The sequence below is a fragment of the Triturus cristatus genome, chromosome 1_2 (genome assembly GCF_964204655.1).
Source record: "Triturus cristatus chromosome 1_2, aTriCri1.1, whole genome shotgun sequence".
Classification (NCBI taxonomy): Eukaryota; Metazoa; Chordata; class Amphibia; order Caudata; family Salamandridae; genus Triturus; species Triturus cristatus.
The window spans coordinates 379,739,848-379,754,245 of NC_140580.1; the positions used below are offsets into that span (position 1 = coordinate 379,739,848).

General features: G+C 41.4%; 1 protein-coding gene across 2 annotated transcripts in view; it reads left to right on the forward strand.

The window, feature by feature from the left end:
* The window catches only part of LOC146867392 (uncharacterized), a 171,780-nt gene that overhangs the window by 9,157 nt on the left and 148,225 nt on the right, over nt 1-14,398 (forward strand). For both annotated transcript variants that reach the window (XM_085605077.1, XM_085605083.1), the window contains exon 2: nt 2,121-2,147. In XM_085605077.1, the coding sequence (XP_085461203.1) occupies nt 2,121-2,147 (27 nt within the window). The remainder of the gene's footprint in view (nt 1-2,120; nt 2,148-14,398) is intronic.

The window sequence follows — 14,398 nt, forward strand, 5'->3', positions numbered from 1 at the left end:
AATCCCCACCATTCTCAAATCTGACAACAGTCCGACCGACGTTCAACAGCAAAGAGTTCAGAGAGTTCTTAAAATGAATGTCAAGCATCAAAAGAGTGCGCTTCTGTGGCCCCAAGCAAATAGTGACGTTGAGAGTTTTATGGTTACCCTCAAAAGGGTTATTCAGTGAGCATCCCTTGACGGGATTGAATGGACGCATGCCCTGTAACAAACCCCGTGCTTATCGTTCATCTCCTGACTCCACAACAGGTACAAGCCCCGCCACCTTGCTGTTTGGGAGAGCCATCGGAACCAAAATACTACAATGGACAGCAGACTGATCCATGAGTACTGACACGGTTCATGTCACTGACACTTCGTGAAAATGCAAGAAGAGGACATATACCAATCGTCATCGGAGAGCCCAGGAGACAGTCTTCAATGAAGGTGGCTTAGAGTCCTGGTTAGGCAGAAGCAAAAGCGCAGAAAACAGACACTCCTTTTGGTGTCGATCCTTTGAGGGCTGTGGCGTGCAAAGGACACGTAGTCACTGCACATTGTCCCGGGCAGTCCATCAAACAGGACTTGTCACATTTTACACCCCTTCCCATGTGATCTTCAGCTCCTACGCCTACCGATGAGGCCGTTCTGCCTGACAGTACAGATCAAGCATCATAACCTGAACCCTTGGTGCCTGAATAGAGTGCATCTCAAACACTCCGTATCAATTGATTTGATCGACTAGTGCGAGCACCTCGATGACTCATCGAAGAAATATAATATAATTGTTGTTTGTACTTTTTGTTTAACAAAGGGGGAGATGTAGTGTCATGAGACTGTGTGTGCTTGGACCGTTTCAGTTCTGGGAGGACTCAGGAGAGGAAGTACGTAACTCGTTTGGAGGTGTTAAGGTGTGTTTAATAATGGTTATGACGTAATCAGAGAGCAGCGTGAGATTGTATGCTGAGGAATATAGATGTACAATGCAGAACTCCATGTGTGGAATATTGATTTACCTGCTTCCGGGATACGAAGAAGCCCACAGTTACCACATTGCGAGCCTAGTTAGTTACATGTCAAAGCATTAGTGAGTATGCGTTGAGGTTGTTTAGAAAAGTTACAACCCGATGGGTTAATGGGAATGTAGCCAAGGGTCATGTTATCTAGCCGACTACTTGGATATATTGCAAATAGACTGATTAGTGAGCGAACTTCAGTCTTGTTTAGTTCGTGTGAAATTAGGTTTGTGGATGTGCAATCAGATTTGCAATACGCGAGCCATTAGGTGTAATAAGTGAGCCAACAGCCATACTTGTTTGTGAGATTAGACTGATTAATAGCAGTTAGAGGAGACACACGTAAAGTTGCTGCTAGGCATTCAGTAACAGATAGGTGGCCAACACATAACATTGGTGGGCACTGCCATGAGCCCAAAGAGGGAGTTACTGGGCTAGTACCTTGTTGCTTCCACCGGTCAAAGACCATCTTCCCAATATGGCATCTAATTCACGACATGGGAAGGGGCAGTCAATCATAGGCAAAATATGTAGTCGTCTAGAGCACCAAGCGACGCCACGCTCCAACTCTGAGGAAAACCAAATCAAAGGAAAAAATAAAAAAATAATATAATCCGGGCATTGATTGCATTGTTCAGGTAAGGTACCTCTTACTGGCAGCGGGCTGTATTTGCCTCTAGTTCTGGGCACCACGAGTCTTTTTACAACCCCCTGGCACTACTGAAAACATTAAAGAACTCTTTTTCCTCACCATGTTGTGGAGGGAAGCTGGACGGCTTCGTGTATTACTGCAAGCTTAATGCCGGATAAAAACGTCCGCAAATCGCTCTAGTCTCCAAACTTATTTTGCAAGAACTGAGACCAGGCCTGTTTTTCGGCTGGAAAACAGATGGCAAAAATATCGCCTGTACTGCAATATTGTAAAGGAAGTTCAGCTTTCCAAGTGTTCCTCTTAAAGAGCAAATTATGAGCACATTCACCGAAGGATACTTTCCAAAATAAGGCCTGAGAAAGAAGAGTGCGCCGAACGCGAAAGCACTGCCTCGATTTAAAATATAAAGTGTCTGTAAACGAGACGTGTGTCTAACTTTATCTCTGACATTTATCTTTCTGTTTGTTTTCCAGCTATTCCAAGAAGCCGCCTGCAGATCAGTAAGTCTTTGTTCATGTTCTATGTGCATGCTTGTGTCTGCCAGTAATGCGTTTGAAATGGCGATAAGAACGCAAAGCATCATGGGTGCAATGTTAAGAAGCAAGCAGGTTAAAAACATACATTGGCAAAGCCAATAGGTCTTGCCTTTAAAGAAGAGCCAGCAATTGATTGGCTAATGGTTGTTTTAAAGTTCTTGGCACATCAGAACAGCGGCGGCCCGTATAGGGCGTGTTACCGGGGCGGTGACGTGGGGCAGAGGAGGGGCAGGGTGGGGGGTTGCAAAATGCGGCATACGGCCGATTGCAGGTAAGTTACGAAAAAAATAAAGAAAACTAATTTTGTTGCGCGCGCTGCGAAATTTGTTTATTATATTTTTTTCGTAACTTACCTGCAATCGGCCGTATGCCGCATTTTGCAACCCCCCACCATGCCCCTCCTCTGCCCCACGTCACCACCCCGGTAACACGCCCTATACGGGCCGTCGCTGCATCAGAACATATGTCACAACGTGGATGTGCCAATGGATTGTGATGCATGTGCATGTGTGGCAGCAGTCTTGTTGATCATTTGAAGATGGCCGCCATGTGAGCATGTGTATGTGCATGGATCACAGCATAGTCGCTTGATGCATACACAATTATGATGCGATGGCATCCAAATTTTACGATACTATTCCAACATTGCTGTGTCAAAATATAAATAAGTTATTTTTATAGCATGCTGGAGCAATAAAGTGAGTAGCCTAGTAGCACTTGAAAGTTACTGCGCCATGTATTGTAATAAATAACTTGCCCTAAGCCATATCCTTCACTTTGCCGAACAAACATTTTGGGCTCTTGGACTTTGACAATATTTTCGCCTTCTTTTTGGTACCCTAAAGCCGGACTTCTGTAGGCCGAACCATTGCTCTGCTACCAAAGTTTTTTGATCCAGCGTAAGCAATATAAATATTTCAACTTTCCAATTCACTACGTACTCATCTATCCCTCTAACTGCACTCGGCCCCCTGCCATTAGATGGATTACAGCATTACCCCAACCACAGAGGGAGAATGGTCCTCTGATGGACTTCCTCTGCCGATAGGAGGGGTGGGAAGTAGGGTGTCCAATCACAAACATCAGTCACCCAATGAGGACCATTAATTGGTGACTAACTCACAAATTTGAAATAAGGTTCAAATACACTACTCTGAGGACCATACTGTAAAAATAAAGTACCGCAATGGGGAGTTCCAATATTCTAAAGAATTTAAGTCTAACTAAAATGATACAAACTAGAAGCTCTACCACTGCAATCAAACTATAAGAAGCAGAACCTGATATTCTTAAAAGATTCGCTGATACTCCCTACAACTCATTACGATTTTTAGAGTAATTTAATAGAGTTCAAATAAAGAACATAAAGAAACAATACTAGACTCAGATAGTTAGTTATTGTACTAATGTCCCAAAAGTGATACAAATAAGCTATTTCTTACGCACCTCAGTCAAAATTATTAAAAGATGTACTTTTAAACCACACATTTAGTCAGAATTTCAAATCCAAAGAGGATAGTTTAAAGAAACATAAGACATGAGCTTACAGGCTTCCTACACCATTAGAGGCAAAAGAATAGTTCAGTTCTATCAAAGATTCAAAGCAAATGGGTAAAAGAATCAATTTTTAAAGTCCTCTAAGGGCGAGTCCACGAGCATTGCTAAAAAGAAGCAAAAATCAATTTGTTCAGCAAAGAAGAATTCCAAGTTGACTGAATGAATGTATCACCATTAGCAAAAGGGCAGTTCAAGATAGAGAAAATTAGGCATTGTGAGAAAAGGATGAGATCCAATACTAAATGAGTGTTATTCCATAAAAAACTTTTGAGACATGGGCGTCCTGCATTGAAAAGAAAAGAAAAATGATGGCATTGCCCCTTCTTTGGGGTTTCTTCTTTTATAGTACTTATGACACCTTAACAGACATGGTGTCAGTTCATTGTATGATTAATTTACGTATGTAGTCACAATCTACATTTAGTTACTCATGCATTCTTTCCCAAGCATTTCATGTGAACGACGTGGCTTTCCGGGCCTCACAGGTTAGTCAACGGTAGAAAATTTACAAAGTAACAGATTTTGGCATTGGGTGAGAGCTGATTTTTCCACTGAGTCATTCCACCATGAACTTCAAAAGAATGTCCTTTGTATGTATGCTGAAGCATGCACAGAACAAATAAAGCAACATTTGCATAAATGTCAATGAATTACTATGTTTGCTAAGGGAAAAACAAATTCTGCTCCAGGAAGAACACGTTTGAAGCTTAAAATGCTTACATCAGCTCTAAATGAATTAAACTTAATTGGCATTAAATATAATGCATCAAATCGTTATTTCATAATAAAAGAATAATACATTTTTCACCCATGTATTATTACACAAAATTGATAAGCGTTAGTTATGGACTACTGCCTCAAATTGTCCAACATCCATACATGTAAATTATTCTTAAAAACCATTTTACGAAAATAATTTCAATTTTTTAAAATCATTAAGTTCTCTACTATCTCTGTAAGTTTCAACTTCCTAGCTAATTTTATCGCATGACTGCACCACAAACTAATTACAATGCATTTGCAATGAAAGGCAATAGAACTGTTCGGCCTCATCTTTAGATTCATTAGTTTCCAACCCTACGTGAACAATAAAACATCATTTCATAAGAAACTTTGTTATGAAATCTATTAGTAAGAGTTATAACTATTTAGCAATGTAGTTTCTCCTTTTCTAACTCTCTTAAGCACACTTTTACAGTGCTGTTGCTTCGCTTGTCTCTATTTTTGTATTACTTTGTGTATTTTGTGCAATGGGCGCATTCAGGATTTTTTTGTCTGAATCGATAAAGTGTCATGTAATGTAGTTTTGAAATATTTGCTCTATCATGTGCCGGGGGCACTTTGGTAAAAACACTTCTCAATGTGAGCACGTTGGGGCTAAGAACCACCAACCTCCATATCCCTTTACTGGGTGGACTGAGGGTTTCTTTTCCAGTCGGATGAGCCCTGTAAGTGCTAAGGGAATTGAAAGTCTGTTACGATGTACCTAATTTACTGGATAATTGCCATGTTATTTACCCAGGGAAAGTTACCATAAACATATGACCAAAGTTGGTACATTCCCGGACCACCCCTACTGCATATGGTTTGCCCCGTGTCCCTGAAGGTAACTTTAGAATGTTGATGACACGGAGCATTGATGGAGAGAGGAGTGAGGAATAAAGGACTGTAACTTACCTTCGTGTTGTCCTTACTTCATAAATATTACTTCACAACAAAGTCCATGCTCTAAATGGCAGGATTTCTGTGGCTGACATAACCTCTGTGTAATGTGTGCATTTGCCATCTTGTAACAGTGGGAAGAGGTGCTGGGAAACAAAGGGCACATGTTATTCAGAAAGGTTTACTACCAGCCTGCCTCAAATCCAGCAGGAGGGAGCCGACTTAAAGGGTCTGATTACAAGTATGTGACTCCAGATGGTCAGTGGAGAAGCAAAACCACCTTGAAGTGGGAACCTTGAAATAGGCAGAACACACAAAGGCAATGGAACAAAGTATAAACATATGTGTAAGCAATCTAAAAGTAAGTCACACACGGTGCACAGTGGAAGCAAGAGAGTGCCAGTGCATGTGCGTATGAAAATCAATATTGTTCTAAATTAAGACGGCAACTTACAAAGCAAGAATATAGTTAAAGCAGTATAAAAAAGTGGAAGCAGAAGGCTCCATCTGTGCATTGTGTCCAACGTAGGGAAAGGAAAACACAAGTGAGAGAGAGATTGGAAACACATGAACTCACATGCAGCGACTGCCCAAAAAGACATTATAGTTCCCTGACAATGAGCACAGACACCAAACGAACCGATGGTAGAGAGGCACTTCTCCTTGGAAGGGCAAACACAAAATTGACAAGCTGGGACACAAATTGGAAGCAGGCAAATGAGGCTGACAGGAAAGACAACTAATCGTAATCAAGGGGCAGCCTCAACGCCCCTCCCTGTTCTTGTTAAGGCCACAATGTGTCTTGCGACAGACAGCACATGCACTAGTAGGCTCGACCTGAAAACGCAAGGTTGTACGTGAAATGTGAGAGTACCCTGGTGATAGGTGAGAGAGAGTTTGGGTAAAAAAATGATAGGGCATAAGTCAAAGGTGAAAAGTAGGGGCAGGGCGGAATTTGCGAAATTCACTTTCGCAAACTATCGCGAAAATGTTAAAAAATCTCCGCAAACACGCGGAAATATCGCGAAGACACAGAAGTTTTTTTACCGCCCGTTTGCGGTATTTTCTGTGTGATTGCGGCTCGCCAACTTACCCATGTGGTTGCTCACAGGCGCTAGATCTCAATCATCTCATACTCTCACGGTGCATGATCGCGAGAAGAAAGACGTGATCGCGCGACGAATAATGTGATCGCGCGACAAATGACGTTAATGCGGGCGCGAACTTTCACGAGACAGCGCAAATGGCTACCAACAATCCAACATCTCGTGGAGAACGACACCGGATCGGGAAAAATTGTTGGCGAACGCGGGGATTCAGGCAAGGCGATCGCGTGCACGCGAGAATGTATTTTTTTACAGCGCGAGCAAGAAAAAAATTTACGGTAAGATGTGGATTGCGACAAATTTGACATTTTCGCGCTCTCCGCGGAACGCGAAAATGTCAAATTATAGCAATTTCCACAAGCGGAACGGGATTTTAGCCCAGTGAAAAGATACGAGGTAGAAGTAAAAAGAGATAAAAAGCTCAGTGGAACACTTTCAGTATTTTGCGCATGGCAGGAGGAAGTCAGGAGGAAGCGAGGTTATTTGTTTTACAGGTCACAGGGTGGGAGTTAAAGGTTGGTCTTGAGATAAAGGCGAATGGGCCTGGGCTGAAGTTGGGAAAGCAGGGTTTAAAGGTGAAAGGACGGTGTTAAGTCAGAGGGCCGTTGCTCTTACCACATGACACTTATATGAGGCTGGGGTTTCGAGCAGTGCCACGAAAAGTTTCATTACACCGAAGTAATATTGCATAATTTCCAAATTTTCAAGTTGCGCTTGTTACCCAAAATTCCCAAAATTATGCCATTTGCCACGTTACATGTTTTCTGTAGCGTAAAATGTGTCCTCACATCAAAAATGGATGCATGGACACCTTTCGATCTAAAATATAGGGCTAAATGTCAGATTTCCATTTTGCATAATTTTGCATACATTTTCGGATAATAACCCAAATTAAATTATGTGAATTGCACACAACCTAGTTTTATGTTCATCACTGGATATGTTAATTATTTTCATTTAATTCACTGTATGTAAATTTATCTCATGTGGATATTCTGAAAACCAATATTGATTGTGGCTCCCGAATACCACAGCTGAAGATCTCTGTATTAGCGAGAAAAAACACCCAGAAGTTAAAGTCGGGGTGAAGAAAGATTGTATCTTATTCAAGCACCAGTGCAACACCAGCCTTTTAATTTCTTAGAGATTATTTATATATTGAACAGTCATAGATCATGATATCCTCTGCAGTACAAGTAGCACAAAGACAATAAAAGTGTCTTCTTGGCATACTAAGGAAAGGAGCCATAAGAGGGTGGGTGGGTTATTAGTGTATGAGGGCAGCGGCTAAAGATGGAAGATTAAAGCGGTATGGTGGGTATCTAATGGCGATAAGGTGGAAGATTAAGGTCCGGTAAAAAGGATTCTGATCAGATGATGTGAATAAAATGGAAAGTTTCGGAATAAAAGGTAAGAGGGTGTGAGTTAAAGGTGGGAGGAAAGAGGTTAAAGGTGAGAAGGTTAGAGTTAAGGATAAGGCGACGGGTTGAAGGAAAAGCTTTCTAAGACAGGTAAGGTAAAGTACAAGGGTAAATACGAGAAGAATAACAAGGAATGTGTACGAGTTAAATATGACTTACATTGTGTGTATGATAAATATAAAAGTCTTGAGCCACAAGTGGTCATCAGTAAAAATGATAGCATGGTTTAAAAGCATTAAGAGAAAAGTACACATGGAAATTGCAAACTTTGGCTATTTTTCTTTCTGGAGCTGGCAAGCCAACTTCCCCCTGAAGCCCATTTTACTGATAAATCCCAGTTAGCTTTGAGGATCCAGTGGCATAATGCAAGCCCCTGCAGCCTCTGCTGAGGAAGGGGAACCCAACATTTCAAGGGTCACCAAGATCCCAGGGTCTCCATTCAGCCCTAAGCCAATGAATATCTGAGAGACATGGCAGAGTAATTTTGTGTTTTACCACTGTGAGGATCCCTCTACCCGTATTTCTCTTTTATTTCCTATTTGTTGGTATTAGTATGTAGGCCTCCTCCTGGACTTGAAAAACTATGTAATGCAGTAACCATTTGTTTCATCTACTTGTAGGTCAAATCCAAAATTAAAAATAATCATTGTGATTTGATTAGATGCACAAGGTGTTAAACTGAGAAAAGCAAAGATTGAATCAGAAGGTGCATTTTGTAAACACCTGTCTCAGTGATAAATGAACTATACTTTGCATATGTTGCTAAGCTAATTTAGGACCTAGTTCACATTCGAATAGTGTCCAACAAGCCTCTTAAGATCATCATGGTTTGAGTACCCTCATAAAAGTGAGGTTTGTATGTAACTACTGGGCTCTAACCCTCACACATATATACATACCTGCTTCCCCTAAGCTAATAGATATGGGGCACTCAGTGTCTGTTACCTGATTGTCTTCATCTTCACTAACCTTCCACCAACACCACCTTCAACACACCTAACTCTACACACACAATCGATGTTCTTTAATGCTACCGATAAGTTCATGCAGTGTTTCTGGTTGAAATGCTCTCAAATGAGTGACTGCTTAAGTATTCAACCATTCAAATTATCAGAAAGTATAATATTTGGTGAGCCAGAAATGCGTTGACAATTTGTGTTAGCGCATGGGTCGAAGACAAAGCATGTTTTATGTTATTTCATTGATTTAACAGTTTCTAGACTCATATTCATCAAGTTACAGTTAAATGGTCATGAGGCAGTCCTTTCAACGGACTTTATACGGCACTCAATAAACACATCATAAATCAAAACTGATGACGTAATATCAGAGCAAACGATAATTGTAAGTCTAGGATCTACACAAGGGCGAGGAGGGATTTTATTACTCAGCAGGATAGGAGAGCCTGTTGATATTGCAAGAGTTAGGACATTAAGGGAGCTTCAAAAGAGTATGTTGATCTAAAATATAACCCTTTTCCTAGGAGTGCTTCAGGGCTTAAGGTATGTTGAATTTTGTGGCTTCAGTTTGTAGAGAGTCTTTGATCCTCCACCCCGTTTTCCACCTGTGATAGTCAGTATGTTGGCCAAATATGGTGAATGTTCCAGGTGGGTGGCCTTGGTCATAAGGCAGATAATTTTAAACTTGATCCTTGCTTCTAAGAGCAACCAGTGCAAGACTTTTAAAATCAGGGCAATGTAGTAACATTTTCCTTGGACTATGTGAGCCAGGATTTGTGTTGAAAGACTGCTTTAAGAGGTGCAAGAGACAATGACAGGATGCTAGCCATGATCACATTTCCAAAGTTCAGATAGGTACGCTGCTATTTTTAGTTGGCCTGTTCATAGAAGGTACTTCAGTTTCTTTGGAAAGTGAATATAGAAATTAGATTATAGAACACGTTTCTTGACGTGAGGGGAAAATGACAGCATGATCTCAAGTGTGGAACCTAATGAAGTTACCGTCCAAATTTTTGGAATTGAGTCATACCAGGATGAAGAATGCGTATCTGTGTCAAGAGTATCTAGCACCATGGGTTAATTTGATTATTCGTGGACCATTCAGGGAATGAGCGTTAGGGATGCTCGAAGTATGAATGAAGCGTTTGTGCGAAAGATGTTGGATCAAATGTTTTAGATTTTTTTTCCGCAAGTCCTCAGGTCTTTTTACAATATTCTTAGACAGGGGGAGAGTGCTAATAGCAATAGTAGCCTAGTGTTACCACTGTAGCAAAAAGGTCTTTCATGTAGCTAGGAATATTTCTTATTTGATTTCTGAATTAGTTTGTTTTTTGTCACTGACGTTACTTAGATATTTTATATTTTGCAAGCTTCACCATATTTTGTCAAGTGAGCTTTCAAGCCTTTTGCTCTCATTTGTTTTGAGAGTATAACAGAGCGTTGAGGAATTATTTTTTCTTTAAAGTGCTTAAAAGTAAGTTTAACAAGTACAACTGTTGTTGATTCCTCTAGTGAGCTCTTTGCCTCGATTTTTTTTATTTTTTTTAAAACTTTTTTTATTGAAATTTACAATGATACAGCAAGCGTAAAACATAATTACAGCTCAAAACAGATAAATCAGCTGCGCGTCTCATTCCCCAGTTCATCGTATTCAGATCCCCCCCCCACCCCTCACTGTTCTTCAACGGTTACGTCTGTGAAATGTCTTGTCCATGAGGATCCTTTCCCAGGGATGGAGGGGAAAACACAAATATTGCCCCTGCGGGTGCTCCATTTCCCCCATACCCGACTCTTTGCCTAGATTTGATTTCATGCATCTATGCTCATCTGTTTGACACATAATGAGAGCTTCCATTGAGATGGCTTCCACGGTGCATTAACTGATTCCTTTCAATTGTAGAATGGCTGCAAGCAGATCATTTGGCTGGGTGTGTATTTTGAATGACTACCTGGAAATATTGGTCATTATGTTTGACATTGAAGGTGATGTTTATTGTGGAAGGTTAGTATGAGAAACAAAAATAAATGGTGTAGGAGGAACACAACTGAAGTAAGATCCACAGCACTTCAAATGATTTTGTCTCAGACGATTTTCAAATGTTAGCACAAGTCTTTGCTAAAACACTCTTTGCTCACGTTGATTCTTAGGGTCTGTTTTGAAGCAGGTTTTTGTACCGCTGCAGAATTAAGATATCCACAGTGGGAGAGGATAAATTGGACAGCAAGGTTCCTCTGAAAAATAACACTTGTGGGTATATCTAAGATGCATATCGTCTGAGGGAGACACTTCTTCTGGAGCAGTGTGACATCCATGGCAATGCCAGGATTACGAGAATCAGTCCCACTCCCGCGCGAGCAAAACTCAGAAGACTAGTTAGAAAGGAGAGGGGTATTACCTTCAAAGAAGCTGGAACAGGAGGCCAGATGTATGAAGCATTGAAATTGTCACAAATGCTCTTTTTTGGAGCTTTTGGTAGTTAAAATGCATTTTGCTTTGTACTAATCCCAATGTAGGGATTCAAATAGATACCAATTTGGTAACTGGAATGATTGTGTTGTAGGCGATTTCCAATCTCTGAATCTGAACCATGTGTATCACTGTTTTGTGACTGAAATCCGGTCATAATACATTAAGATTTAACCGACCCCCCAAGTTGATGGTGGTAATCCTATTGCAAAAGAGAAAGGGTCCCTTTAGGATATCTTCCCCTTAGTGATTTAAAAAAAAACACATCACTAAAATATATGTACTGACCCATGGGTGCTGTCAGAGGTGCAGGTCAAATATTGTAAATTTGTAGGTCTCACCTACAGACCGCTACTAGCTGTCTGTTATCGAAAGATTTCTTGTTAACCATACCAGGTGGGTTTTGTGCCATCCCATTGCTTCTGCATGTTGCCTTAAAACCCAGTTCAATCACTCAGGTAGCACTTGAGGCAGAAGGTGCATGACTTAGCATTACTGAAAGGGAGATGTTTCATTTCCTGCAGCCCATAAATCTGCTAACCAGTGCTGTTACTTAGGGCAAATGACTCCAGCATTAGGTATTTGTTTCAGTTTAGAGTCATGTGGAAAGTAAATGAGGCCTTAGCAAGTGTTTTTGTTTAAATTTGGACACTTCCTTATTACTGTTACATTTCGTTCAGATTTTCCTGTGTGAACATCATTGCTTACGAAATACGCATACTCTAAATATATGCATTTTTGTGGTGTGCAGGATACAATGAGGCACTTTGCTTCCCAGCTTCTCCCATGCAGAATAGCTTTGGAAGAATCAGCTCTCAATGGCTGCAACTAATATATTCTGGTGTTGATTACGATTCCGTCCGGAAGGCTCCGAACGGGATTCGGATTCGGTGAATCCGATTCGGAACCTATGTTTCCGACCAAGTCAGACACCTATCCAGACGACCGATTATGATGCAAGGAAACCGTTCAGTCTATCCGAATCGGTTCCGAATGGCATTCAGACAGATTGAGTCGTTCGGAGCTGATTCGTACTCCTCTATGGACACGGTTTCCGAATGAGTGATTATGATGACCGATTCGGACAGCCGTTCTGATTTGGTCTGCCCTACACTGAATGGCTGTCGGAATCTGACTTCGGGGGCCCATAGCAGGCCCTGAGGTCTCATGTTGGGGCCCGTGGGGGTACCCAAGGGACCCCCTGGTAAACCATGCACAGTGTGGCAGGCACCGTGTGGTGCCCGTCACAGGGTGCATGGTTTTCCCCAACAAGCCCTTTTTACAATGGGAGCCTGTGTTCTCGTTCGGAAAACACAGGCTCCCATTGAAGTCAATGGTAATCCGGCCGAACAATGTGCGGAAGCATAGTAATCGATCGGTCGGACTCACAGAACCCGATTCGCTCAGGAAAGATTCCGAAACAGATTTGGTCGGAAGAGTGTCCTAACAAGATCGTATTCTGCCCCTCTGTGTGCATTGCACGTCTCCTATATGGAATCACTTATCTACATCTGTATGTGTCATTTACAAATACTGTGCCTTAAGCTAATTGGATTTGTTTCCCATATATAAGCATTCCTGCCTTTATGAAGCAGCGAGTTTCTTTTGTCAGCCTGAGGCATCTATTTATGAAATCAATTGGATACACCACTCAATAGAAGAGAATTAGAAGTGTTACAGATATCTAGGAAAATATGCATCAAACAGTATGATGTAATTTTTGGCTTCCCCAGCTTAATTCTCAGTTTTCTATCTCCTAATGTGTTCTTGATGAAAGGTTAGGAGGGAATATGGGCAACAAATAAAACCAAGTAATATACGAAAGTTAAGATTACCAGTAAAGTGAAAGGCTTGCTGGTATTTATTGATCTGGTCCATTTTTTTTAAGGACATGTTTTAAACTTCCCTTGAATATAAAAAAGTACTCACTTTATTCCCCAAAGTCAAGAGCGAATAGGGGACCAGGCACCTCCACTATATTCTCCTCTCACAAAAGATGTATAACTGCTTTCCAAATAGTCATCACCAAGCCTAAGAGAGCCCTTCTAGTTGCCCAATCTTACAAGTTCACTTTGAGTCCAAAGAAAATGCCAATCCATGAGTAAACAGGATTTTGTGCAGGAATCAGGTTCCCTAGAGGTGTCAAAATACAGAAAATACTAGGGGCCCGATTCACTGTGGCAATCTGAGACAAAAGTCTAATTTTACGACTTTTGGTATTCACTGAGGTCATTTACAAGTTGTATCTTTATGTCCGAAGTCGGGCCGGAATCTCCGGCCTCGTCCGTACTCTCCGCACCTGTGGCGTACTCTCCGGCTCAGGCTGTTCTCTCCAGCTCAGGCTGGATGAAGAGTTCTCAATTGGCCGGAATGCAATTATACAAAAAGGATGATTAGGAACATGTCAAAAGTGATAGAGGAGGCCATGCAAATCAGTTTGGGCAGGGAAAAGAGTGTGGTCGAACGCTACATCATATCCCAGAAAAGATTGCTCTTTTCCATCATGGTACATGCAGTCCACAATTTGCGCTCCCCTCAGTGTTGACAGTAGCGTAAACGCTACAGTCAACACTATTGGGAACGTTTAGTGTTGACTGTAGTGTTGACACTACAGTCAACACTGAGGGGAGCACAAATTGTGGACTGCATGTTTAGCTGTTGGTGCCCAAATTCTATGCCTTCAGGAGCCATGCCACTAGTTAGAGCCTGGCTGGATCTCACTGACAGACCGTTCCATGTTGTGATTTCAGCCTGGGTTGTCTAGCATCTTTATCATTGCTTAATTTGAGCTGGTGATTGCCGGTGAGTGCACTGGCACTTATGTTTGGGCACCAGCATTTATTTTCTGCATCAGATATTTACAGAGAGCAATAGAGGAAAAAACACACAGATCAGAAAGATGGAGGAAAATAAAGACTGCAAAACCGTCACGAAGTGAGAAAGCAGGAGCCTGCAAGAGTGGCAAAAAGGGATAGTGAGTGTTTGGTAGTGGATTAAAGACTACCAACCTTGATGTACACTGCACCAACATTTTATTGCACTG